This window comes from Pygocentrus nattereri, chromosome 5 (genome assembly GCF_015220715.1).
Source record: "Pygocentrus nattereri isolate fPygNat1 chromosome 5, fPygNat1.pri, whole genome shotgun sequence".
NCBI classification, from domain to species: Eukaryota; Metazoa; Chordata; class Actinopteri; order Characiformes; family Serrasalmidae; genus Pygocentrus; species Pygocentrus nattereri.
Genome location: NC_051215.1, coordinates 14085897 through 14113603, shown reverse-complemented (window position 1 = coordinate 14113603; position 27707 = coordinate 14085897). Strand labels below are relative to the sequence as shown.

Sequence of the window (27707 nt, the reverse complement as noted above, 5' to 3'; positions counted from 1 at the left end):
AAGCAATGTAAGAGGAACCAGTGCTCCCCAACTCTCAGTCCTAAAGAGCTGCAGCGCTCTTCAATATTCTCCCTGCTGCATTTCACCTGATTCAACTCACGGCAGGCTTCGTAATCAGCTCATGAGCTGCACTCCAGGACAGAGAGCGAGCAACACTGTCTTAAAGGAACACAACTAAAAAAAACGAAGAAAAGCCAACGAGGCCATTTAGCACAATTTAATTTGCATAAATGCTAACAGCCCTGTGTCTTTAATTCGTTAGAACATTTCCACTGCTTCAAGATTAGCAGAAACTGATCTTCAAGGGCAATTCTACAAATAGTCAACTTTTCTGCATAATTCAGTCACTGAGATGTAAACAAAGTCATTCAGGGTGTTCTGAGAAACTTACCGACAAATTTTCTTTACAATGACGGGAACCATGGGTCTCAACATCCAAAAAACAGTGAACCTACACTCTTAAAAAAGACGGCTCTGCAAGGGTTCTAGTAAAGGGAATGATTCTATTTAGAACTATATTTCATGCTTAAAAATAGTTGAGAACTCAATGTTTTAAAATAGAAACACTGCCTTTACTAAATAGCCCTTAAAGAATCATCCTTTTTTTTTTTAAAGAGTGTACATGTCTTCTGAGTTTTTGTATGTAATGCTGGTAATGGTAAATTAGTGCTAAATCTGGAAAAATATGGTTTTTGGTACTAATTTCCTTTACAAATGCCATGCATGGATTCTCAAAACAATGTTTCAAGCATCAGGCAGCTTATTTGTAACCATGTTGTGCAATAGTTTTCAGTGAGATAGCTTTTTTTTAACAGCAAACGTCTGGTTCCTACCACTAGTACTCTGAACAGTTCTGTTAAGTTTCCCTACACAGGCGCATTTTAAATCAGTCCACTCTGAATGTCTTTCTTTACATCTCAACAATTTATTTATGTAGACATTATAAAGCAAATGGAATTTCATATTAAATCATCATGAAAATTTCCACCTGGAGCTCCACTTAACATGGATAAGGTAAACAATGCTTGCCTCTTCTCCCGTACATATGATCAGTTAAAAACCTGGGACGTTACAAACTACACTGGCAAAAAACAGACTGCACAGCACTTCCTCTAATAATGAGTATATCTACACACTACCTTTTAAATCAGTTGAACTCAGTTGAATGCAATAAAAGTAGAGCAACATATGCACAAGTCTGCCTATGTACTCCTACTCACTAACGTCATGCCTTTACTCACCATATTTATTTCCCATTACAAGGTTTTTGATTATTCACTTACTTTTGTCTCCTTTTTCCACTGTATCTTTTTTTCTTCCACCTTTGCTACATTTTCTTTAAAAAAAAAAGAGCATAAAATCGTATCTGCGAGACTCTGACCTCATTACCTCTACGCAGACACTTTCTAGTAAGTTTATCCGAGGCGCAATATTTCTAGTTAGCTAATCAATTCTTCGTTAAAGCAGGTCGGTCAGCTAGCCTCAGTCCCGACTACGCAGTACATTTACAATATAATCATTGTACCAGTCCCCCAGTTATGCTGTGGGTAACCCCCACCCTCCCACCCACCCCCAATGGAATACTGCGATGTGTTCTGGAAAAGGAGAAGAATTGAAAAAAGAAACCACTTGCTATTACAAGACCAGAGGAGGATACTTGCCACAAGTATGATGGCCTCATTAATTAATATGCTTGGTCACACAAAATTATCAAGTATCTTCCAGATGTTTGCTGACTGAGGACTTGCCCTCAGCCAGTCAAATCGTATGCCCCCGTTCAAACTGCCTTCAAGTAGCGTACAAACCCCGCCCTCCCCTCCCCAACTAGCCAATCGCCCACTCGTCTGCATGGGAACCTAAAAGAAGAGGGTCCCATGAGCTGAAGGTCTACGACACTGAGGAGATGGGGTTGTGAGGAGAGCCCATCTGCGTCAGAACCTTGTCCAGCCATTGCAGCGGCCCATGGAGATGAATCTCGATCCAGCAGGGGGTGCTGGTCACGTCTTGCCGATGGTACTCCGCACCCCAGCCCTGGAATACATCACAACTGATTAACACCAGTTAACTACTTGAGTGAAAGCATGACAGAGTGTCAGTTTTAATGATTATCTGTAAACAGTAGTGCTGATAAAGTTGTAAAGGAATACAAGAAGCTATTTTTTGTTGAAAAGGTCTTTCAATATAATGCCTGTAGTAGAATGACTTCATTGTGTATTAGTGCTATAAACATTTTGAAGGGTCCATATGTAAACACAGGTCACGTTTCAAAACATAGTCCATAGGGCCCTTATATAAAAAAATATACCTTGTTTTAAATTCACTTGTTTCTGTGACACCACACGAATAAACTCATTTACGTATATCCACCTATTGAGTATTCATTCATGCTACAATTATAAGGAGTGTTTCAGCTCTGCTTTCTATATTAGGCACAATACAAGGCAGCTGAACAGAACAGAGGCCTTTTACATATATCAATCTTAAAGACAGAGTAACATGATGTAAAAAATTCCTTGTCCCTTTCTTTGTACATAAAACCAAAAATGTTATAAATGGACCTCAAGGGAAAAAACAAAATGTAAGAAATGTGGGATATGAGTTGTATAAGCATATTTTTATCATATATCCAAAAATATACACGGTCAAGATTATTATCATAGCAAAGAACAACAGACTACAATAGGATCCCTTTTATATCAAAACCTTAAAAAGCTAGTAAATGCCAAGGTTTTTGAGTAATTTAATGCTAATGTTACTGTACTGTATTGGCGATGTATTGCTTATGTCTTCAAGTAATGTATTCTTTGAGCACTGTATTAGTGATGTCTTGAGTAGTGTAATGGTATCATCTATGAGTAATGTAATAGCAATGTCTTTGAGCAACCTAGTTGAGCAAAATCTACTGTTGTGCTAATATTTGCACTGTAAAACTCATCAGTCCATTTTGGTCCAGTTTCTAACATGTTTCACCATAATACTAAAAATAAAATCTAAAAGATTAAAACTATGAATGCACTCTTAAATCTAATACACTAAAATAAAACATAATAACCCTGGTTACAATCATTTTAATCAATCAAGCATATTTGTCAAATGAGTGACAAACAAATGCCACCTTTGTACAACTTCTCTGACAGAGTCAGGGTGAATTCCATCAATTCCAGGTCAATTCAGTTCACTTATTTATCTGGATTCAAATAATTGTTCTGAAAATGAATGGCCAAATTAGTCAATTTTTTTGCTAAAAGGAATGGGGTGAACTGAAAGTTAGTTAAGTTAGGCACACTAATATTAACAATACTCCATCAGCAGATAACTGTAATCAGGTGACCTTTCACTGCCTTAAGAGTTTTCTTTTTCGTGTTTCCTTTAACTGTATGAACCGAAAGCAAGTGAGCACTAACTGCAGCAGACACACTACCTTCACAAAGCTCATGCGGATGGTGCACATCTTGGTCAGCTCGTAGACGGCCTCAAAGCCGTGGTTGACTGACTGGGCCAGCAGCTCGGCAAACTCCTGGTTGTTGAAGATTTTGAGGCTGCAACCGCTGGGGATTTTGCAGACGGTGGTGGGGTGGAAGCCATGGTGGTAGTTGCAGTTGCGGCTCTGGACAAAGATGCTGCTGTCGCTGAGGCACTCAGCATACACCTCACCCCCGACGTAGTACAAGTGAACACCTGCCAGACAAAGGCACAATGCAATGAAATAAACCCCAGTATTACCATATCAGAGAAGTCTGAACTCACTTCATATGACCACTATTGCTATTTCTTATAACAACGCACACAACACTAGTACTACAAACTAGACACCAAAAGCACTGGTAATGCCTCAAAATGTTCAATCAATTACAAAATCAATTTACTTCAACTATTTCAAGTACTTTAGGAAATACAAGAAGTAGTTAAATGACAAACTTCAATTATCTTTCTAATCTAATTTGTCACATTAACTTCCTTAAAATTTGATCCGCATTTGAGGCATTCTGGGGCTCAAATATATTAGAAAATTATATATCATAAGTCAAATATTAGACATTCATTCTTGATGTTATAGAGCTTTTTCAGTCATTTCAAATATACAGCACTGTTTATCATTCTGGACATATCTAAAGCAAACAGCAGCCTGAGTTCAATCAAATATATTAATCAGAGAAACACTTTATCAACAAGTTATCACATTAACTCACGTATCAATAATTTTTGTTGTTATTAATAACAATCTGTGTCGCAAACACTGCTACCAAGTAATACTGTGAGGTTAGTGAATATGAACTGCAGGATTAAAGTGGGGAAACCGGAACCAGATAGTGATGCATTCAAACCTTTGCCGATGTGGCGGCGGGTGTTCTCGATAGTGGAGTTGCGGTTCACATTGGACAGCAGGCCCAAGCAGAAGCGGTTGCGGTTGTTGGAAGGGTCAGTGAAGCCGTCCACCAGCACGCTGGTCGAAGAGGCCTGGAAAGCCTCTCCCACACGGTTATTCAGCTCATAGTACACAATGGAGCACCAATGCTTAGGTTCCTGATAAGCCACCGACTGCACATCTGCAGAGGAAGTTTACGCACACACACACAGAGAGAATTATTTATTTTTGTTACTATACAGTAATGTCCTTTAATCAATTTCCAGTCAAAATGGCCATTACGCCATTCATTTTTCAGGAGATTTCCCTGAGAAGATTAAATATAATATGTTAATCACTCAAGAGGCTGTTACTGAGGAAAGGAAACAGACAAAAAGAAGTACGTTCAAAAATCAGACCAAGAAGCTGCTGGTGTTCTCAGAGCAATACACTGTCCACCCCAGAGTCCAGATCTCTCCATTTAATGAATGTGTTTGGGATTACTCGGAATCAAATCTAAAACCAAACTGGCTACAGACAAACATTTGAAACAATTCTAATTTGCATGTCCTGTGCAACTTCACAGGTTTCAAATAATCAGTAATAAGGAGGGGGGGGGGGGGAACTAGCAATTATGATCAACAGAAAAACTAAGCTAGCTCAAATACCCTCCCTGATGCCATGGTTTGTTCAGAAATGCATCACAGTATATGCCAGTACCTACCACCACCCAACCCAAGGGAGCCCAGAGGCTGTTTATCCAGCACATACCTCTCACTGCTTCCTGCGCTGTGTGCCACTGGGCTGCAGGTGTGTTTTGTCTACCCCTTTCCCATCAGCTCGCTCACAATGGAGCAGCACCCAGCACTGCTACACAGGATGCAGCTTGAGCTCAACTCTAAAAGTCCCACTCTACTGCCACTTCCACAAACATTTCAACAACTCTCTGTCTCTCTGTCCCCCTGCACACCTCCCTAACGACTGTACAGCCTATTGTCCTCTATTGTTATACAGCGTATTGAGTTTTTGGCCACAAATCAGTCAGCAAAGTGTTGTCAATGTCTAAATAACACACTGCAGCTCCACTATATATGCTATACAGGTCTGATCCAAATAGACACCATAAAAACTGTGGGAACTGACAAAAAAATGGCAAAAACAGGGAAAGATTTTTCATTTTTATTTATTATTTTATTTATTGTTCAGTTAACTTTCTTCTAGGGACATTAGACTAATGGTTTGTATTCACTGTTCATGGGAAATATCAAGAAGGAGCAATTGCTCAGAAGGTGCAATGCTCAGAAACATCTCCACTAGAGGTCTGAGAGCACTATAAAACAGTTCAATATTCAGAATACAGTAACAGAAGCAGAAAGCATCACAATGCCATATATAACTAAAAAAATAATATAATTAATTGCTCTGATGACCAACAGTTCTCTGTTGCTGAGAATGCCAGAATGCTGGTACTGTAGACTACACAGTGTAATAATTTTAGTTTATTTTATGTAAACTGCATTTTTTTCTGCCAGCTTTTTTTTCTGTTTTTTCTTGTAGCTGTAGGTTTTTATTAGTAGTAGTATTTTTACATGTAGCACTACAGGGTCTTATTTGTCTGTTCCAGTCAAATCTTAGAAAAATTAAATATTGTGATGCATATGTCTTGAAGTATCATGTAATATTTTTGCCATATCGCTCAACCCTTGTTCTAAAGTTAAACAAATTCTGCAGTGAAGCTGTAGGTCATTAACGAGATCATTTCTTGTATTCTTTGGTAACTCACACCAAGTGACCTGATTCTGAACTAAGATTTGGAGAAGCTGAACCAGTTTGTACAGGACTCCATTCTCAGCCAAACAGATCTAACGCAGGAACACCATCACTGAAAATATAATTACTTGCTAATTTAAACCATGAGTCACTTAATTTATTCAATATAAGGTATAGCAGCATGACATACTGTGTACTGCACAACTGAACACAACTGAAAAACGAGATACACTGAAAAACAGCTTCTGTATGTGTGTGTGTGTGTGTGTGTGTGTGTGTGTGTGTGTATCAGGACTTCCTGCACCTGTATCGCAGGCCAACAGCTGCTGACAGTTATAAGTGGCTGATGTCAAGCAGTATGTATGTCAGTGTAGGTGATGAATGGTAAGGGCCATGTGCATACGATCGTGTGCGTGTGTGTCTACCTGGCCGGTTGTTGAGGTCAAGAGGCATGTTGGGGCCCAGCAAGTTGGTGTCCATTGGCTGAGGACAGTCCTGTGTCATCGGCTCCTCAGGAGGCATATATGCAGGTGGGGGAGTTTCTACAAGGCCGACACGCACATGTTTAAAGTGAGGCTCATAAGACAATCTCAAAGAACATACATTTAGGTACTATCCACACATATATATTTTTAAAATGTTTTTGTCCTCCCTGTCCACATGAAAACAAGGTTTTCAATCATTAAAAACTGAGGTTTTTGAAAACTCCTTCACATGTATACATTCAACACACAGCTTTTGAAAATGAAGAGTTTTACTCAAAAATGATCAATAATAATTTCTAGTAATTTTGGATATAATGGGTTTTTGAAAACACATTCAATTCTCTAACAAAAGTTGGTATTTTTCATAATATACCATTAACATTTCATAATATACTATTAACATTTCCCACTTCCAACAACATAAGAAAGAACGAAAATTCCTCAAATAGTCTGTAACGTGTTTAGGAATGAAACCCCTCCAATGCTGCCAGAAATCAGACTTTAAGTGCAAAGTATCGAATTACTGAGGTCTGGTGGCCTGCAAGTCAAAGCCTACAGTATTTGTCACTGTGTTTGTACAGTCACTTTGTTAGAAACTCTCTGCTTCTGTCTCGTGGTGCGCTTTATTTCGCACACTACGCATGATCATAATGTTCTTCTTGTTACCACAAGAGCATAACATTAAATTTTCTGATGTATTATCATCCTCTATTGGGCTGTCACGCTCATGTGAGCCTTCTGGGTTTTGTGCTCTTATGTGAATGGAGGGATTTTCTAAATTACTGCTATTGCAGATGAAGATTTTTTTTTAAAGCAGGGAAAAGAAGGTATGATACCTGACATGTTGAAGAAACCATAGTAGTTTGCTTTCCTTTTCTTTTACTTACTCGTAAGTCTGTTACAAGTAACTGGTAAGAAGTTCCAAAAAGATAATGCTGAAACATTTACAGTAATGACTAGACATGTAAATCTCCAACCTCACAACTATCTTGATTTCAAATCTTTAGGAATCAAATCTCAAATTTCATGCTTCTAACACAAACAGCAATGCAAAGGGACTCCCACTACAACCCACCTGGCATCTGGAAAGGGCTGCCAGGGTCCGAGCTGGATGGAGAGTGGGGAAATGGGGCAGAGCTTCCTGTACCGCTGTTGGGGGAACCCGGATAGCTGTTGGTGGGTGAGCTGGGGGTGAACGGCAGGCTGCCGGCTGGCTGCTGGGGGAAGGAGTCTGGGAACGTGGCATTCTGGGGCATATGCGGCTCCGTCTGATGCAACGGGTTACGGAAGCGTGGCAGCATGGACAGCTTGGCATTAAATTCACTGTTCCGAGGCACCAGAACTGGTGGCAGAACTGTGGGAAATACAAGAGACGTGTCAATCATTTTAAAATTATTAGCTGAGCACAGTAATTATGACAGATACAGTTCGAAACCACACAAAAACTATAGTCAACAATGAGTAATATCCATCCAAGATGATCTTTAGAAGTTAATATTGATTTGAATTCTTAACTTTTTATAAACACAAACTATCTAAATTGGAAAGGGTGTCACTGTCTGATGTGTATACTCGTACCTACATTCATTTCATTTAGTCATTTTTTCAGAAACATCTACTATATACAGTATTGTGCTGTTAGATACCTCCTTTCATTTATTTAATATCCAGTCAAAACTACTATGAAGTACAAGTTATACATTTATAAAGAGATATTTTTTAGGAAATGATTCATAATAAACTTGCATGTGGAATGCATATGAATGGGAAAATCAAAGAAAAAATATATGAAAAAAACAGGTGTTTCCTGAATGAATCTGAAAGGATGTGTAGCCATCAGGAAGCCATTACTAACTAATAGACACTGACAAAAACAAAGAAAATGTGCAAAACAAAGAAGCTGCTAGTGTTTTCAGAATCCAGTCAACACAACAACATTACTGTTTGTATGTATTTGGGATTACTTGATCTGTTACAGAAGTAGAAAATGTGACCAAAGACTTTGCAGGTGTGCAAAAATATCCCTGCAGGTTTCTTTGAGAAATTGTAAGAAAGTCTCCCAAAAGTATGGAAGCTCTATTAAAGGCAAAGGATGGACACAATGCTAAAAATTTCAGTATTACATTTAATTATTGCAGCTTCTATATAATCTTCTGTTAAAATGAAAAATGAACAATGGTCATTTTGACTAAAAATTTAAAAAGGGTGGTCTCTGACTTTTTTTTTTTACCACAATATTGCAGCCACTTCTCACCCCTCCCCTGCCTGTCAATGGAAAGGGAACACTGCTGAAGAGATATTATTTGGGTGGCAGACCATTCTCAGCACTGCTGCCATACAGTTTGAGAGATTCAGACATTTGAAAGTTAACTGAAAGACAAACGTATTTGTGCAGAATTCATATTGGTGAGGAAGATGGAAAGAGCAGCACAGGTGCTGCAGGCTCTTATCAGGCCTGCGCTGAAGGAGTGTGAGTTAGAGTGTATTTGAGTGAGGGAGAGTGTGTTAGGCAGGCCACCACTCCTTCCTGTGATTGTGTTTGAGAGGGTGACGGGACTTCCTGCTGCACTCTTCCTCTGAACGGCCACATGTTCGCCTGCTGCAGCCAATGGACGCAGCGCACACGCACACACTCAACACGCGCAGAACAAAGCCCTCATTCTCCCCCCAGCTGGAATTTCCTGCTCCTGCTCACTCTCAGTGCGCGTACATACACACACACACACAGTGGACAGCTGTTTCTATCTTGTCAGCTGACCCTCATCTTCTGCTTAGCCAACAAAAAGGGGGCTGCGCGTTTGAAGTCACTTCTTTTCCCCTAAGCTTGTATAAGGAACAGGTTTTTGTTTGTCAGAAACCCACAAACACACACCAACACTCCTGACTTATACAGCAGAGAAACAGTCCAGGATGATCACTGCAACCAAGTGTTCCCTGCTGCAGTTTCAAGAATAAAAGTTAAGGATAAGCACTCGGACTATGTTGCACAAGGTTTTCGTAACTCTCTCAACATTTCTCTTTTTTTTTGTTTGTGTACCAAAAACAGTCATACTTCACGTTTACATGACCATTTCCAACCTGTCTTTATCCTTTAAATTTAAACATGCAGTTTCTGTTACAGTGTCTTTAAAACTGATATATATGTAAACAAGCTCTGCCCTGGATTGTGCCTTAGACAAAAAGCAGTTCTGGCTAAAACACACCTTATAACATCAGTATGAATGGGCAGGGCTAAACGGCTATAGATTGAACAGGTACCTATTTGTAAGTCTTTTGATTTTTGTGACATCACAAAAACACTGATTTCAAAATGTGCTGCTTAATGCTGCTATCGCAGCTTAATCTCCATATATGGACTACACTGAATGGGAAACGAATTGTACATTCTGAAACTTAACCAACTCAATTAAATTCCTTTATTTAAAAAAAAAACTTGTGAGAAAAAGCACAGCCCATTACACACTTAGTTTTTTTTAGTTATCTTAACCATAAAAAGGCAGGTCAAGTTTAAGATCTTATTTATGTGGTTTCTGTTTCACTAACGTGTACCTGCTTAGGAGAGAGTAAAAATATTAACTGGACACTAAGCTCAATGTAAAACTAGTTTGTGTGGTGTAACCTGTTTTGATTTAGTAATGCAGAAACATACTTGCATTCTAACTAGCCTACATTTGTACATGCATACAGCTGGTGCAACCAGCCCCTGGCGCAGATGTGTGGGTGAGAGAGAAAGGACAGCTGTTGAAGTTGGTGGAATCAGTGATACACTCTTAGTTAGGGCAACACATGGACTAAATCTTCCACAAAAGCTTAGTGAGGAGCTACTACTAGAAAGTACTTTTTGCGTTCTATAATGAACAATGGGTCTATTTGATTACAGCCAAGAAATATCCTTAACCAGAACATGTCAATGCATGGCATGAAAGATGAGTCATTTCATATTAGCCATATTCAACATAATAAATCATTAACTACACAACTACAGGGGTTGCCATTGCTAGTGCTGGGGTCCCACTGTTTAGATCACTTCTCGCATGTTCTTTCCTCTACCACACCTGGTAGAACTGATACCTACCTGATATTTAACTAGAAAGTTGAGTTAAATCAGTGGGTTAAGGTTACTGGTTTCAGTGCTGAAGCACACCTATTAAGTGTGCTAGAGAAGAGAAAATACAAAAATATGCCATATAGAAGCAGGAAAGTTTCACATACTGGAAGAAAAATAAAACATAAAATATAAAATGTGCCATTACCTTTGCACAGGCCACAATTTGTGCTTCATTTTTGTCCCCAATATGTCAGCAAATAAACTGAAATTGTTCATTAAAAAAGAGGGGTGCCCAAACATTTGCACACAGCTTTAACTATTTTTAACTTTAACATTTTTTTAATTGTTAATGACTAATCAAACCAATATGCCTCTTGCTATACCTCCACCTACACTTCCTTTAGTGCATTGCAATCTGTTGGAATAGCTCCATATATAATATGACCTTTATACAGGATGACAGACTGCTTTTGAATACGTATCAACTTGATGCATCAACTTTTTTCCATAATCAACATCTGTCTTGACTAATCACTGCTATGTTCTTCAACATGAATGTTCTCCAGCACTGTTGGAACTCATCATAGCTGCTCACCTGGACTGTCCACTCTCTTGTAGTGGTAGGGGTTGATGCACACGTCCTTTTGCTTGGATCCAAAGGGGAACTCGCAGCACTCGAGGGCTTTGAGCTCGTGGTGCGACTGCAGGTCTGGCCAGCGCCACACGCGGCAGTAAATAACGTGCGGAAGGCCCTTGCGGTGGGACACTTGCAGCCTGCCGTCCAGCGAACGTGGGATGGTCACACAGCTGCTGGGCTGCCCGGGGCAACTCAGCGCCCGCTCAAGCTCCTCCATCGCCCCTTTCTTCTTCTTCAGCTTCTTGACCAGCGCATCGACAGCCTTCTCGGCCCATTTCTCCTCCTCATCGCCCTGCTTCCAGCCCAGCAGGCGCTTCACTGCAGGGCTGGTGAATGAGAACAGCGAGGTAACATTCATTCCGGGGGCCAGAGACCACCGCAGCTAAACACACACCGTCCCGGGCCCAAAGAGGAGTTGGACACACACAAACAACCAAGACGAATCTCAATCAGTCTCGCTCGGTCTCTCTCGCTCAGTGTCTCTCAGTCTCTACTGCTCAGTCTCAGCCAGCTCAGGGGTGCAGAGACAGAGCCGGATGTCTAGCCGACCTGCAGAGAGAAAGAGATAGAAAACTCGTTAGAACACTCCTGCGCAAGGCTCTCCCATGAGAGATGCGCAACACAATGCCACACTAACAACAACCGGAAGAGTGGCTGGCAGCACATCCTTGACCTCGCAAGCCCATGGAGTGACATCACTGCCCTCACAGCTTCTGGGAATCACGGTCATCACAGTAACAATAACAGGGCTTTCCATTTCATCCACTGAACACCGAGTTCTCAAAATGGCTTCCGGTTAGTGTAAGCATTCAATTGGCAATCTCAGATATCACTGGTGGGATTATGCCCAGTGAGTAATGCTGAACAGCTCTGAATAACCACTTGAGTCACTACCAGCTATATGTGAAAGTTACAGGAACTTAGGCTGCATACTATGGATAAAATACTAGAATTTGCTAGTAAATAATATTAATGTGTATTAAGGGCCTACATATGATATTGCTTTGAAATAAGAGTTTGGTGTAGTAGGTAAATACTAAGGGTGGGAATCCTATGGCACCTCACGATTCGATTACGATTCAGAGGCCTGTGATGCGATTATAAAACAACTACTGATGCATGTTTTTTTCTATACAGGATTTCTTTTCTCTCACTGTGTGACAACGTGGTACTTTCAAAGCAAAGTATATATAATAGTCCACATTGAGTTTACTTCCAATATCTTTTATTAATAAACCAAATGGAAGTGATGTGGTGTGATGTGATGTAAACTGGAAGAGTCTCATTCTCTGAGCATGTTTGGAGCACATGAGACGCTGCTGCCACTCATCTGCGATAAAATGCGCAGTTACCGTGAAGTAAGATCCAGTGGCGGTGGATGTCCACACAGCACGTTACAGCTGCCCTTCCCGTTTTCTTTAGTGATTTTATAACCAGATTTGGTCTCGCTGTAGAAAGTAGGTCACTATGTCAGTAAAATGTCTTTGAGATGGGACGTGCGAACACTTGAAGATGAACGGACTTATTTGCAGCGCAGTTGGTTTCTTGGTACATTAAATCTGCAACAAGAGACAGTCAAACACCACAGTTGTGAAGATGAAGTCGCTTCTCTATTGAATTTTCCTGTTCCACCTTAAATGGTGCCGCATTTACATTTGGCATCTCAGTCAGAAATTAAGGTGGAACGGAAACATTCGAACAAGAAGCTGGAGAATGCGAAGCAACTTCAGCCTTGTAAAACGGTCGAACGTTGAGAGACATTTTACAATAAGCTACTTCTGAGGAAAAGTCTCCCAATGGAAAGGGGAGGAAAGTGGCTATAGCTGAGCTAAAGCTTAAAGCAGAGCAAAGTGAGTCTGCGTTTTCGTTCACATTTTTAGCCTATACTAGGACATCCTCACATATTCTGGGCATTAATGTTGTGGCTCCCAAGGTGGTTTGACTTTTTTGAAAGGACAAAATGGTTCTTCTAAACATTAGTGTTGTGACTCCTGATCTAACCTGGCTTTAATGGCAGAGGGAGCTGGTCAGATTTTTCACTCATCCACTTTTGTTTTTGTTATGTGCCGCCAGAGACTGTCCGAGCGCTGCACTTACACACTTCCAAGTTCCGCCCTTTGTGTTCCGTCAACATTAAAATTTAGAAAATCGATTTTTGACATTCTTGAATCATCAGAATGTAGAAAATTTGTCAGAATCGTTCACATCCGCATCACGATGCATCCAAGAATTGTTTTTTTTTCCAGCCAACCTTGTAAATACTGTTTCAAGAGATACCTTTCACTCCCCAGTCCGCATCCCAGTCCGCATATGTAAACTACACTGCAAAAACAGCCTGTTGTGTACTCACTGTTTTTGTGCCTCTTTAGCTTTAGCTCTTTACCCACCCATTCAAGTTAATAAGGAGTATTTCAAAGTAGGGCATGTAGGATATGCACATCGTAATACTACAATGGTTGTGATATACATAGGTGCATAAAAGCTACGGTACTGAAACTGTAGCATTGGTAATGAAATTGCATAAAACAGTTTGAAAGCAGCTGCCACAGCGAAGATACATTTAACGGTAGGGATTTTAAGCTGCAGTCCGCTGTGCTGTTTTCTGCACAGATGACACATCATATATAAATCAGAGATTTCACACAAACAACACACGCAGAGCGGCAAAGCATCCCAAAAACACCGGTAAATAAATAATATGACAATAATATGACATTAAGTTAAAGGCTGGCCTGCATTATTTTTACCACAATCATTTTCATTTTTTAAACTTATTTTAATTTTTCAACAATAACAACTTTTGCCTAATTACATATACACCAATCAGACACTCACAGAAATGCTTCTATGGAGCAAGGATTGCTCAAGACGCTCACAACAAACAGCAAAAAAACTGTGACTGCTTAGTGAGCTTATTTGCATACTGTAATAATGATGAACAAACTGTAAACTCTGCACACTGGAACTGGAACATGCATGGTGCAATGGAATATAGCTTGGGTAGTACAGACTGCAGCAGAGCCTGCTGACAGAGCATAGAAGGCCTGTTTGATCAAACAAGAGGGGGGAAAAAAAGGAAAGCGTCTAACACATTTAAGAGCATCTGCCCTCCGACATCCTCGACAATCTGAGAGGAAATGCAGGTTGGATGAGGATGAAAGTGGCCATTCAGAGAGATCCCAAGACAGTCATTCAGCACCGGGCATCAGGAGAACATACTGTTCAGGGACGGCAGGATAGATAGATAGATAGAGAGAGAGAGAGAGAGAGAGAGAGAGAGAGAGAGAGAGAGAGAGAGAGAGAGAGAGAGAGAGAAGAAAAAGGAGGGGGGGGGATGGTCAGTGCACATTGTGGAATATAAGCTTCTTCTGAAGTTACTGAAAGCCCAAAAGAAGCCAAGAGGCAAGAAGTACAAAATTTAGCTATTTATTATAAAGAGCACAGGAGAATAAAAAGTACTGGTAAACTGGTTATACAAGTGTGTATAAAGTCAAATTACATGAACACAAAATGTCAAATTACATGTACACAATGTGTGTGTGTATATATACACAAACACACACACACACACACACACACACACACACACACACCCATACAGTTTTACTTTCAGTTTGCCATTATGCCACCTTTCTGGCACAGCTTTAAAACTGAAAACAGCAAAATAAATAGCAGAATTGGAATAAATGTTCACAGATTTAGGGGAACTCCAGCTCCTGGTTGCCTCAGAAAACCCAGACTCAGAATGACAACGCAGCCTTTTAACTTTTAACTTTTTATCAGGAACCAACTGAAAAACTATTCTTTCCAGAGTCAAAAAGTTCTGCTTAAAACAGGTAAGCAAACATATCGCACAGACTATGTACTGTGAAGATCTATCAGCGTTGCGTAAGTCAAGCTACATCAGGGATCAGTTATTTCCACTATTCAAAGGGCTAAGAATAACATTGTGCTCAGGGTGTGTGTGTGTGTGTGTGTGTGTGTGTGTGTGTGTGTGTGTGTGTGTGTGTCTCACTGTCCTTGGCTATTACTAAGGGAATAGTTTGTGAGATATAGGCTATGGCCTGCTGAGCACTACAGCATTAAAACATGGGCGAGAAGGCTCAAAAACAAGGCCTTGCTTTCATGAATTCTTTTTTCCTCTATTAAAAAAATACTTTAATATAAGCCTTAATTTGGTGTTACAGCAAAAATGTAACGCAGGCCTTGACAATTAGTGGTGAACAATATTGTGATAAATGTCAATGTGCTTTTATGATATCATGAATATTGCCAGTGCTTTCCACCGATTTTTCAGAAGTTCTACATAAATAAACATTTAATATTTTAACAAAGGCATTCAGAGCGGTTTGATGTGATATGCTCTGAAATGCTCTGCTCCAGAGAAACTTGCTTGATCAGAATTATTCAAAGCGGTGGTGATCAGGCACCTGAAGACTTAAAATGCCTCTAAAAGCTACAGTACCTCACAGAAGCTTATTACATTGAATGTCTATGAATATGCTGCTTAATGCCTGACACCTTTGGCCGATAGCTTGAGAAGGTTTTGGACTACAATATGCTTTTTAATGGTGGAGAGGTACATACAAGGCATTATAAGGCAAAAAAAGTCCAGAAAGAAAACTTGTTTGTATATATATATATATATATATATATATATATATATATATATATATATATATATATATATATATATATATATAAACTGTAGTTTCGCCTCACTGGATAATAAAATGCCTATATTTGTGTTGTAGACATCACAACCCCTCACCAAATCTGAGTTGGCAATTATCTCAACAATGAACCATTTCACATCAAACCACTCTGAATGTCTTTGTTTACAGCACAACCACTGAATTATGCAAAATAAAAAATAATAATAAAAATCAGTGGAATTCCCCTGTAACACTGTATCATTAAAAAGACCATAATTAGTCCTGTTTAAATGTGATATAGCACAATGCATTATGTGAAAGCTTAAATTAAATCATATACATTTTGACAGGCACTACTGCTGCTTTGTCTGTTTTAACTTCAAAAACTAAACAATTTCATATGCATCAAGAAAATGTCTTCAAGTACCATGATATTATATTTTTGCCATATTTCCTACCCCTAAAGATACTGTCCTTCCAAGGCGTTAGCAGAACACATCAGCCGTTTTCCTCTGGCAGGCCATGGATGCATGACTGTGAGCCCTTCAATGAAAACAGGTGCTGTTTACACCCACTGCTGTCGTGAAGCACCGCGACAGGAAAGCTAAAAAGTTTCTCCTATATTTAGAGACGCAGCTCTGCCAACTGCTAATTTAAAAGCCCGGGAACTTGTGCTGTTGTCAGGGAGGAGGGAAGCACATCCCTCACTGACAGCAACAAAGGGAATGGTTCACCTCATGCGGGTAACAGAGAAGCGCTCATGCAACTATGACGTTCAGTGTAATCAGACTGAGGGATCAGACAACCTGCATTCACTTCACTGTACAGCACTCAGAACAGGGACTTTCTATTTCTTTCCTACCCTCAGTGCATTATGGTAGAGAGTCTGCTTGAAGTTTGTACTCCAGGTTGGAAGAAACTCTGACTTTCCTGTTACATCAAACATTTCAGCACATGGTGATTCTACCAAATCGAGAAACAGATGAGGAAAAAGCAGAGAAAAACCCAGACTTTGTTTTGAGCACAGATGGCATACTAAGTGGTCCAGTGTTCCTCTTGCTGACTGATAATTATAAATGATCAAATGAATTTACATTCATTTAATTATGAGATCCATGACGTGCCGTTTAGAATAATACTCCATTTCAAGTATGGCTCCACATAGTACTGTTCAATATCCTTTCTACAGTAAGCTATGTGCATCTTTCCTCTTGACTGAAACAGGTTCCTCCTACAGCGTCTAAAAAAGCTTCCCGGTTTACTAAGCCTGGCAATGCCTGAAAGGTGAAAAGACGTTCTGCAGCATACCAAGTGTTAACAAATGTTAAATGATGTCACACAGGATAACGAGAAGGCGTTAAATTTTAGCTTAGATAACAAGAGTCTCAAAACAATCTCCAAGTACGATCTGAAGTGGAGCTGATGGTAAGAATGTGGGTGAATGCAGCTGGTTTTTCCTTTTCTTCTGAATCAGATCTGTGGGTTGCACTACAACACAAACCTCATATGCTAAGAACTGTGATGTGGTTCAAATTGGAGTGGAAAAAACAGGTGAAATATGACAATTTCAGGGCTAGACTTTAAGAGAAATGTCAAGGTCATATACAGAAAGAAGGGCTGGTTGTTGCCACCTGTGATATATTTATATTAAACTGTTCAGTCAGATTTGGATGAGATTGGAATCGTTAATGTTTTGTGCCAAACACAGAAGCACCAATAAGCCAATTTATTATTTTCATTTTGGACGGTTTCTGTTGTAATTTTATTTAATGTTTATAATTTTAAGTGAGGTAAGTGCAATCATGCTGTATTTCAATACCGCTAAACAAAATTAACAAGTTATCTATTACTTTCAGTGTAGCACTTTATTTAATTCATGTAATTTAAACAAGCAAATCATTTTTCATTCACAATTTCAAAATAATGTTTATTTTACATCCATGGCTAACAGAAAGTACTAGAAATATGCTAGTGTAGTGTGAGCTATGGGTTTATTTATAAAAAGCCCCAAAAATTGGTCCCAAATATAGCATCACTCACTTTGGCTGTAAAAGTAATCTAAAAATAAAATCAGCCATAAAGATCATAATCTGTGCATCCCTAATACTGAATATTCACTAACAATCATTGGTACTGCCACACAACTGAAGAGCAGAATTTACTCACACTGGCACTGATATATGGAGAAAAATTATATATATATATATATATATATATATATATATATATATATATATATATACACACACACACACACACACACACACACACGCACACACGCACGCACACACGGTATAAACAGTATTTTTCATTCTCAAAGTTAGTTTAATGTTTCAGTCAATTTTATTCTAGCCAGTGCAATTCTCCTGAAAAAAAAAGTTTGAACTCATCAACTCACAGCTGAAATTCTACAAAGCAGGTGCTGGGCAACACAAGTTTGCTTCAGCTTGGAGCGCTAAGCATTAAAATGAGAGAATAAACCTTGAGCAACAGTGATCGCTGAAGTGAAAACTTTAATGTGCACATTTTTTAAACTTGCTTTTTGTTTTGACATGCTTTTATGGTTGTAAAACTTGTGTAAGACTTGGTGCATGAAACATGTGAGCTATGTTTTATGTATGTAAATGGAAACTGTCCCTGATATACTGAATGTTACTGTAAAATACTCAAGGTTTTAAAAAATGAAAATATGAATATTTATCAATAGATGTGCTTATCGTCCCAGGCCGCAAAACATTCAGTATATCCAGGCCTGTTTCCATTTGCAACAGAGGCGTGACAAAGACCTCTTCACACCTATTCTACGTTTTACACACAGCAAAAAAGAGAATGAAGAAGATGTTACTGTAAAATATCTCTGGTTTGAAATAACAAAACTATCAACAGCTGAAGATAAATGTCCTTATTCTGTACATCATAATGCACTAGAATATCACAAATTGATCAAGCTCACAATTCTGAAAAAAGGCAGGTATTAAACTCTGTTTTCTTAATTAAGTATAGCCACACATTTAACTCTAATTCTGAAAGAGCTGGTCATACATCCGAATCTATCAATGCAAGGGTCTAAAATATCTATGCAACACAATCATGAAATTTTATCTGACGATTAGGTGTTATATAAATTATTGCTGTTTTATTCATTTTAGGCAACTAATAATACAGAAGTCGAAATTTTGGCTTATAAACTTATTAGCTATCTTGCTAAGCTAGCACTTTTACTTTGCAGCTAAGAAAGAGAGGATAAACATATCTTATAAGCATAACTTATACTAGCTATTAAATTAACAAACAAAAGCATTGCCTAAATGTGTTACAGCACAGTCAAAAGTTCTATTTCTAAGAAAGAAAGTGATTTTCCTGAATTTATTTTATCTTTATTATGACTAATCCCACAGCCATAACCAGCTATGAGGATAGCGAAGTCCAGACCTCGGCAGATTCAGAGCTTTTTTTTTTTTTTTTTTTTTACACTTTTCTCCATTCATGAAATTAAATGTAAAAACAGCGCCATTATGATCATACAGTCCACTCAGGGGCACAGCCACAGTATCACTGTTTTACCCAATCCAAATTATGCTCCATTTCTGGGATAATGAAATTCCATTTGTTTTCTGTGAGCGCTGTCAATGTGTTATGGTCAATCAAAATCTGCCAAGCTCCCTCCGCCTTATTTTCTCAACCATCCAATTACCGCTTAGCAACCGCTCACTGCATACTGATAGTACAGTCTCATGCAGCTAACATTATTAAGAAATCAACAGGTACATTAGGTTGTATTAACTGCATGAGCAGCTACCTTTCCTGTTAGCTGGGGTTTGATACAAACAACCTCTTATAGCATATACTATAAAACCTATCCTTAAAAATGGAGTCCAACCCAAAAAAAAAGTCCAACCAGTTTATGGAACGGTAATAGCAGTTTACGGTAGCATGGAGGGATGAGCAGGGAAGAAAGGAAAGGGAAGTTATAGATAGATTCAAAAAATAGTACCAATGTTTTTTTACAAAAAACTACAGGAGACACTTACAGTCGGTGTAACACTCATCTTCCGCACTTATTTTATTCACTAGGAGATGTAGGTCACACTTCTACAAAACAGACTGAAATTTTGCTCCAAGTTACAGCCCTGCCTAAGCCAACTACAGAAAAACGCATCTGGCCTACGCTAACTGGAAAATAATTGCAGCTAGATTAAATTATTGTGATTCTCTCACATAATTGTGATCAGGTGATTATGTAATAATCGGTATACCTCCACCATGCAGCAGCCAAACACCTGAAGCAGGAGTCATTTCATTAAATAAAAGACCAATAAAAGGCAACTTGCAAATAATATTTCTCTAGTACCTGTGCTGCCAGCATTACCTTGCCGAGTCAAACAGTCTCGCCTGTCTAGTCAGGGAGACAAATATAACTGAGTAGTGGCAAATGCGAAGCAGGATTTTAGCACCGTCAATCACGTTTTGCAACAGCACTTCACAACAGTGGTGCTTGGAAGATTCCACATTCCACAGCGAAACGGCATCAGATCCATGTCTGCAAACAGCCCAAATAAAGAGCAACGGCAAGTTAATAAGTTGCATCGTCAGCAAAGTTCTGTTTGCAAAGTTATTATTGCAATGTTACACAGTTCCTGATATCAAGGCAGTGACTCAGACTTGCCTGAGCGGAAAAATTCTCTAACACCTGTGTCTACTGGACGGCTGTAGCGCTGCCTGACACTCATTTATCTAGAAGAAGCAGTCTGCGCTTTCACCGTCAAGGACCAAGAACCACTTCAAACCCAGACAAACAGTCATCCAGCTGTTCTCCTGGGGGAAAAAAAACATTGCACATGCTGAAAACACCCAAGCCTAGCCCAAACACAGCTTCGAGCTGGTACTCCCACAGCAGGTGGGCAGAGGGAGGTATGTGGACCCTTTGCGGACACCGGGCATTGTCTTTCAGAACGGCATAGCTTTGACAGGCCTAAATATCCAGCACCAGCTGCCTCTTTCAATCCAACTCCATGTCACATTTCAGTGGAAGAACACAAACATCTGGGCTGGACAATCGACAAGGACAAAGCGCGGCAGCATAATGACAAACGTTTAGTCCAGGCGCAACCTCCTTTCCACTCCAAACCTGAGGATCCATAATATCTGACTGCTGGCGCAACCACATGCTTACACAAGAGGTCAATACACCACTGTATTGACACGACAGACAATGCCAGTTTGGGCTGTCCGGGATCAAGTCAAAATATACAGCGTCTTCTATACAGCTCATAACACAGGGAAGCCCACAGAGATGGACAAGTTGATTCAGGGAAGGCCTATGGAGACTGACCTGAGCAGCCTGACAACAACCTGGGAACTATTGTTTAGACATAATCAGTGGTTGAATCAAAAGGTAAAGAAAACTTTCAAGGTAGATTGTGGATGCTGGCAAAAAATATCCTTTCTGTAATCTATCTGTTATCTTATACTCCGATTAAAATGAGGGCTCGTCAACCTTTTTCACCAACACCAATTTTAAGGGTTGCAAAACAATGTTAACTGCTAAAATCAGTAGATCTATTTTATGGTTTAATGTCTATATTTTCATTCTTAATTTTATACTTCAAGAGTTTTACTTAAGTTGTGCTTCACTGACAGATATGATTATCAGTCATCAACTGTGAATTGTGAAATAAGAGTGTCTCTTATTAATGGTCATGTTTCTCAGGCTCAAACAAATAACAGAAGCTCACAGTCATACAGTGCATCCTGGTTCTCGTCAGAAGGCTACATGGTTACCTTGTAAATATGACTCCATTTAGGATTGCTGAAAGATACTCCTACCATAAAAAAAGCAAGAAGATCTGGAGAATATGTAGCCTGCTTCTTCATTACCTTAATTAAAATATACAGACACATACCAGATATATACTGTACCACTTTTCACGGCAGCAAAGGTCAAGTTATACGTCACATCTGGTAAACCCATGTATTATCTGATGTTTTCCATTTGTCAATACCACTCCAGCAACAATTTGAGTGTAACTGACAAGTGAGAACATTCATATTTTGCACTCAAAAGCAGCTTTAAGAAATATTTTTTCATTACATATGATTTGCTAGCATGTTAGTCTCATGCTGGGATACATCTGATACATTTTTTGTTATTTAAAGATTTATCAGTTCATTATTCATCACATTATTCGTTGCAATGTTGTTCATTGGTGGCATCTCATAGATTCACAAACATGTCAATAATTATCAGCACAGTATGGAAAATATTCCTGCCAATATTTATTTTATTCAAAAAGACCAAATTATCAGCCAACTGATACATCAGTCAGACTCCTGTTAGAATCCCCTTTCATTAATTCAAAAGTTTTATAAGCTTCTTCGAATTCTACCGACATTAGACGTTTGACATTTATAAGAGTTCACAGAATGACATTAAAAGCACAGACAGAAAGCAGGGGAGTGGCATTTTTCCAATGGGGTGATTTTTGTTATGTTTTTTTCCAAGGGGTTGGCATCCCTTGCTATCTCCCCTCAAATCAAGCCACGGATATAATTAAAAGAAGAAATGATGCATCAGAAAGAGAATATATTATATATTATAAGTACATTTAATTTTAAGTATCACAAGACTAGCTACTGACCACATGGGTGGCCACGCAGGACTAGGGAGTATCCTACATAGCTGGCACAGCATTTCCCAAATGTTCAGACCACACTGAGCCCTCACGTCTCCTCAAGGTCACATTCCAGGTCTATTCTTAGCCTACTACCTTTAGGTAAAAGTCTTTTTTCCAGATTTTCATGCTTTACTTCTGCTCCCAATGAACAGATAATTTTGCCTGTGGTTAACCACCAGGATATGCATCTGCTCTCTATGAGTGAATTCTCACTGACTTTCACGAAATACTTTAGTTCATTACATTCAGAATAAAGAACCAAAGCATAAACGGCTTGGGTAACTACCAGCAAAAAAATTTTTTTCACTTGGCAATAATGTGAACAACATGGCCTCCTTCAGAGCCATCAATCATTTAAACAGCGGTGAGGTGGAGTTACAAAAGAAGACACATAAAAATGAAACTCCTGGCTAGACGAAAATGATGCAGAATGATACATCAACCACAGAGCGCTGAATACAAACACTCACTTGAAGAACTGCACAAATCAGCTGAAATGGCAGTCGTGGATGCTCCATCTCTAGTGCAGGGATCCCATAAAAGCCCAATAATCTCCTTGATCGGTCTCGGCTCTCTAGGCCTGAGTGGATGTAAATATCTGCAGCGGCTTGTGTGTTGCACGGAAGCCTGGGCTAATGTGGCACCCATCACACGCTTCTGACAAGCCTGACCCCCCGCATCATCTCCATGTATCATTTTGCGCTGCTTCAGTGCCGTTAATCAATTTAGGAGGCAGTAATGATGCTCTCTAGGCCATCCCGAGGGACTCCGCATTATAAAGAACGTACATTATTTATCAAAGGCTGGAACTAGGGGCCTCCATTAGGCCTCATCTGAACTGAGATGTTCACTAAAAAAAAAAAAGGGTGAAGGGAAGGAGAATGGGAAGAGAGAGAGAGAAAGCAAGAGAGAAAGCAAGAGAGAGAGAGAGAGAAAGAGAGAGAGAGAGAGAGAGTCTGAGAAGATAAAGGCACAAACCCAGGCCTACACAGCACTGGCTTACACCAAGTTCTCTGTATACTGATGGCGGATTTTCTTTTCAGCGTGTTGGAAATGTGTGTGCAGTATTTGAGGAGCTTTGCAGATAGCAGCACTCTGAGCCAAGATGGGACAGACACACCAGATGATCCAAATATGCTTATGCCTCTGCACAGATGGAAAGCAAATGTTTGGAATGGCAAATTAACATACATCACCTGTGGTATGCAGTCTGCTAGAAAGGGGGAGAGAGAGAGAGCGAGAGAGAGACGGAGAGAGAGTGTGTGTTGGAGGACCTAACACAACAAGAGATGGTTGCAATCTCATATCAGGTATTGGTATTTGGCCAATACCTTCAGGAAAAGCTAAATCGGATACCAGAGGGCAAGAAGAACGAATCTAATCCAATCCTACGACGAACAAACCTGTCACAACCATGAAGTAGTAGCTGGAGATCACCTGACATACATAATTCCAATTAACAATTTAATTGTCTTTTTTAACCAAACTGGCTGATGAGCCATCTTGCTTCCTAGCTGTCATACTTAGCAGCTCAAGTGCAAGTAAACAAACATTACTCCCTGCTGCCCTCTAAAGGTCACAAGGCCCCAAACCTCACCTTACAACTTTTGTTGCTTTGACGTGTCTCAATGAGTGTGTATACAAGCACTTAGTATTCTGACCGGGCTCCTGAGTGACGCAACTGTCTACGCATTGGTCCCTTCATCAGGATGGTCCTCCTACCACCCCTGCACCCTGACTAAATTAAGGAGAAAATTATAATAATTTAATAAATAATAATATTATCCTATTGAAAATAGAAATTGAAAGAAATCAGAGTAAGGATATACATGCAATGAAAACCCAATTACTGAGCTACAATTCAGCTCTCCTTATCAGATTTCTAGGCCTTGATCCAATCTAACAAATTGCATTATGTTGTATACATGACCAATTGAATAATCAGATGACTGCAGAAATCAGATTGATCGGATTATTAAGTGCATGTAAACATGCTCAAAGTGTGTTTCTTGCTTTGTTTTTAATTTACATGTATTTGCTTCAGCCCAACTGATAACTACACACCGAGTGGACATTCTGTTTGCTGCGATGTAAACGTTTGTGAAAGTTAACTTTGAAAAACTATTTCAGTCACCTCAAATCACTGCAATCAGGCGATTATGTAATAATCATGACAGTCCTAGTAAAATATTAACACATCTAGCCTGGAATACTTCACACTCACATTGCGTGAAGTGATGTAAGCAGAGTATTTCTTCCAGTCAGGCAGTAGAGTGATTGAGTAGCTTGAACACAATGGCAGACTTTCAGATGCTCATCTTAAGTGCAGTGCTTCAATTAAAATTTGAAATGGTCTTTTGAAATCTGGATGGTTTTTAAATAAAAAAACATCGGCCCATACTCAAGTTTTAAATACTGCTGCCGTTACCTGCATCGGAAAAGAAAAAGTGGTATTTTGACATCTCTAAGCACAGTAGATTCAACTCAAAGCTGGAAAATTTAAGTGCATTGTGGATTGAGACTTGGCAAGACAAAGTGCTGTCGGTGTAGTTATACACTTCCATATACTGTGACTTCAGAGGATGTGATCGTTGGAAAGCCACTCAAACCTTCACGGATTAAATAAAGGGACACCACTGCGACTGGGCCATGAACGTTGAGGCACAAAACCAAACCTGTTTTCATTTATTTATATGCCGCATAGGTTTTCAAAGGAAGAGCTTTAAGCGTACTATGCACACTTGATAACAGAGGATAAGAGCAGGACTGCCTTCGAATGAACACTAGCAACTTTTCGGTGTTTGCTGCTGAAGTGTTTGCTGTTGTGAACACACCTCAGTTTTCAATCGCTTGGAAGCAGCTTTATGACCCTATCCCTATACACTACAAACACTGAAGTTCCCATTATCTAACACTTAGAACGCACCACAAGTCCTTCCAACTGATGCTGTACATCCGACTGCATCATTTTTTGATAGAAAAGAGGTCCCCTAAAAGAATAACAGCTGACATGCAATGCATTTTGTCCAAAACAAAAACAAAAAAAAAACACATTCTTATTCTACTGACAACATCAATATTATACGTCTTATATCCTTGTATGTGCACATCTCACTCTCAATAATGACCAGAGGTGGACAATACAGCAAAGTGTGATATCACAATACTCTAATCATTTTTTTCTGATACTCAGCACGTCACAATAATTCTTTTATCTGACATATAATAAGTTAGAACAGACAAAGTAGTGCCACTTTTTGAAAAATACTATAAACAACTATGAATCCTATTATTTGTATTCACCATTTCACACACTATGCTGCACTAAATGCAATTCAACAGGTTAAAATGATCTGATTCTAATGCCAAACATGCAGTTTGGAAGTATTTTTAAGCACATGATATCCAAGGTATAGAAAATCTTATAGTGACACATCTTGATGTTACTGATCATGATAACGATATATACAGTCATACAGCCCAGCTCTAATCTTGACAACAAAAAAATGAAAGAAAGTGTCATTCTGGAATTAAACCCTTATTTTGTAAAAGTGAAAAGGATGCTGCAAGGCCCAGTTATAGATACACACATTTTTAGGCCAGACTATGGGCAAGCAGCACAGCAGGCGAGATCTGTTTTTGTTCAGGCCAACCTGCACCTCCTTCAACGCAGCATGTTCTACCCGGATACAATCCCACAGAGAAACTGGAATGCTTTAGAACCGAACAACCCAACCAAATCGTGGACAAGGACGAATTCTTGTCCTTTGAGTAATCTGATATGTCATCTTCAATGATGTCAGGAATACTGGCTCTGGTCTATCAGCTCCTGCATGCACAGTGCACTGATGCACAATGACTGGCCTAATGAGTGACATGTATATGGCACAATCAGCATTTTTAAAAACTCCATTCAAAACACTTTTCTCTCATAAATCAGTGATGGGCAGAGAAGCTAGAACAACACTGAAGTCCTCAAAGGACCACATGGACTGGCCGTTTCTCAGCCATGAGGACATTCATTTAGGCATCAAGTACGGCCATGGCCACAAATCAGTGTAAAAATCTTAAGAGGATGGACAAATGGGAAGTATCCAACTGTCATTTGTCACACTGATATCATGCAGCGGCTTAGCCACCAAAAACAGCTTAACACAAAACGAGGCCAGTCTAAGGATCTCATAACAACACTGAGCCCGTGTCATTCAAAAAGAAGAGTGGAAATGGGTTTGTACCGTTAAGCCCACCCTCTCGTTTCATTTCGAAACGCAGTCCAGAGAGATTAAAAACTTAAGACTAAATACGTAAGTGACACAGCCTTCACCTCACACTGCTAACATGAGCTTGAACTACGCAAAGAAGCTGATGTGAGAGCTCCCATTTGAATGCATATCACACAGCAGCCAAAGCAGTGACCTCGCCACTCCACAGCTCCCAGCGTGAACTTCTGAAAGCTAAGAGAAGTTTACCAAGCAGGACACCTACGCTGGAAAAGAGAAGTTAGGCAGAGAGTTCTGCTCTCGTTACCTCACGAAAAGGGAGTAAAGGGAGAAAACTCGCTCGTGTTTACGGGTTCGAGCAGAAAAAGTGAAGTTTTGCCGTACCTTGTGCTCCTCCTCCGCAGCTCCGCTCCTCTCAGCCCGAGCCGATCCGCTTTCGCCTGGAGACAGAGCGGCGCCGGCCGCCTCACCCTCCGCACAGAACTCCGATCACTCCGCGGGAGAAAGCTAGGCCCGGTCCGTGGAGCAAACCCTACTTTTTTCTCGTTTCTCATGTTCATCGTTTTCAAACAAACGAATTATGTAACGTTATGCTAATGAAGCTTTTCCTAACTCAGGATTTGAGAAGAGTTTTCTGTGTTTTTTCCACATATAGTGCTGCTGATGGGGATTTACAGTTAAAAGCTAAATCGTTTAACTTTAGGTGGGTTTTATCAACTTTTGGAGTTTGTGATGTTTTATGCTTTATGAGAAAATCAGTCGTTTTTTAAGGGTTGCTAGAATTTACATTTATTCATTGTTTAGCAGACTTATTGTTTAGCTCTTATCTTAGAGAAATGGCTAAAAGAAATTGAACGCTACTGAGTGAAAACA

The 27707-nt window shown here is 39.6% G+C and overlaps 1 protein-coding gene across 2 annotated transcripts; it reads right to left on the bottom strand.

Moving 5' to 3' along the window:
* Positions 1 to 1576: 1576 nt before the first annotated feature.
* Positions 1577 to 27293, bottom strand: smad1 (SMAD family member 1). 2 transcript variants are annotated; one of them, XM_017701432.2, is made up of 7 exons: positions 27219 to 27293; positions 11244 to 11834; positions 7676 to 7954; positions 6541 to 6657; positions 4326 to 4547; positions 3422 to 3678; positions 1577 to 2031 (listed from the first exon to the last, which is right to left on the bottom strand). In XM_017701432.2, exons 2-7 carry the CDS (start codon positions 11641 to 11643, stop codon positions 1888 to 1890), a joined length of 1419 nt encoding a protein of 472 aa, XP_017556921.1. In that variant the 5' UTR covers positions 11644 to 11834; positions 27219 to 27293; the 3' UTR covers positions 1577 to 1887. The 2 variants fall into 2 exon arrangements, with proteins under 2 accessions (XP_017556921.1, XP_017556922.1); XM_017701433.2 differs by lacking the exon at positions 27219 to 27293 and adding an exon at positions 16399 to 16461.
* Between the last annotated feature and the right edge of the window lie 414 nt (positions 27294 to 27707).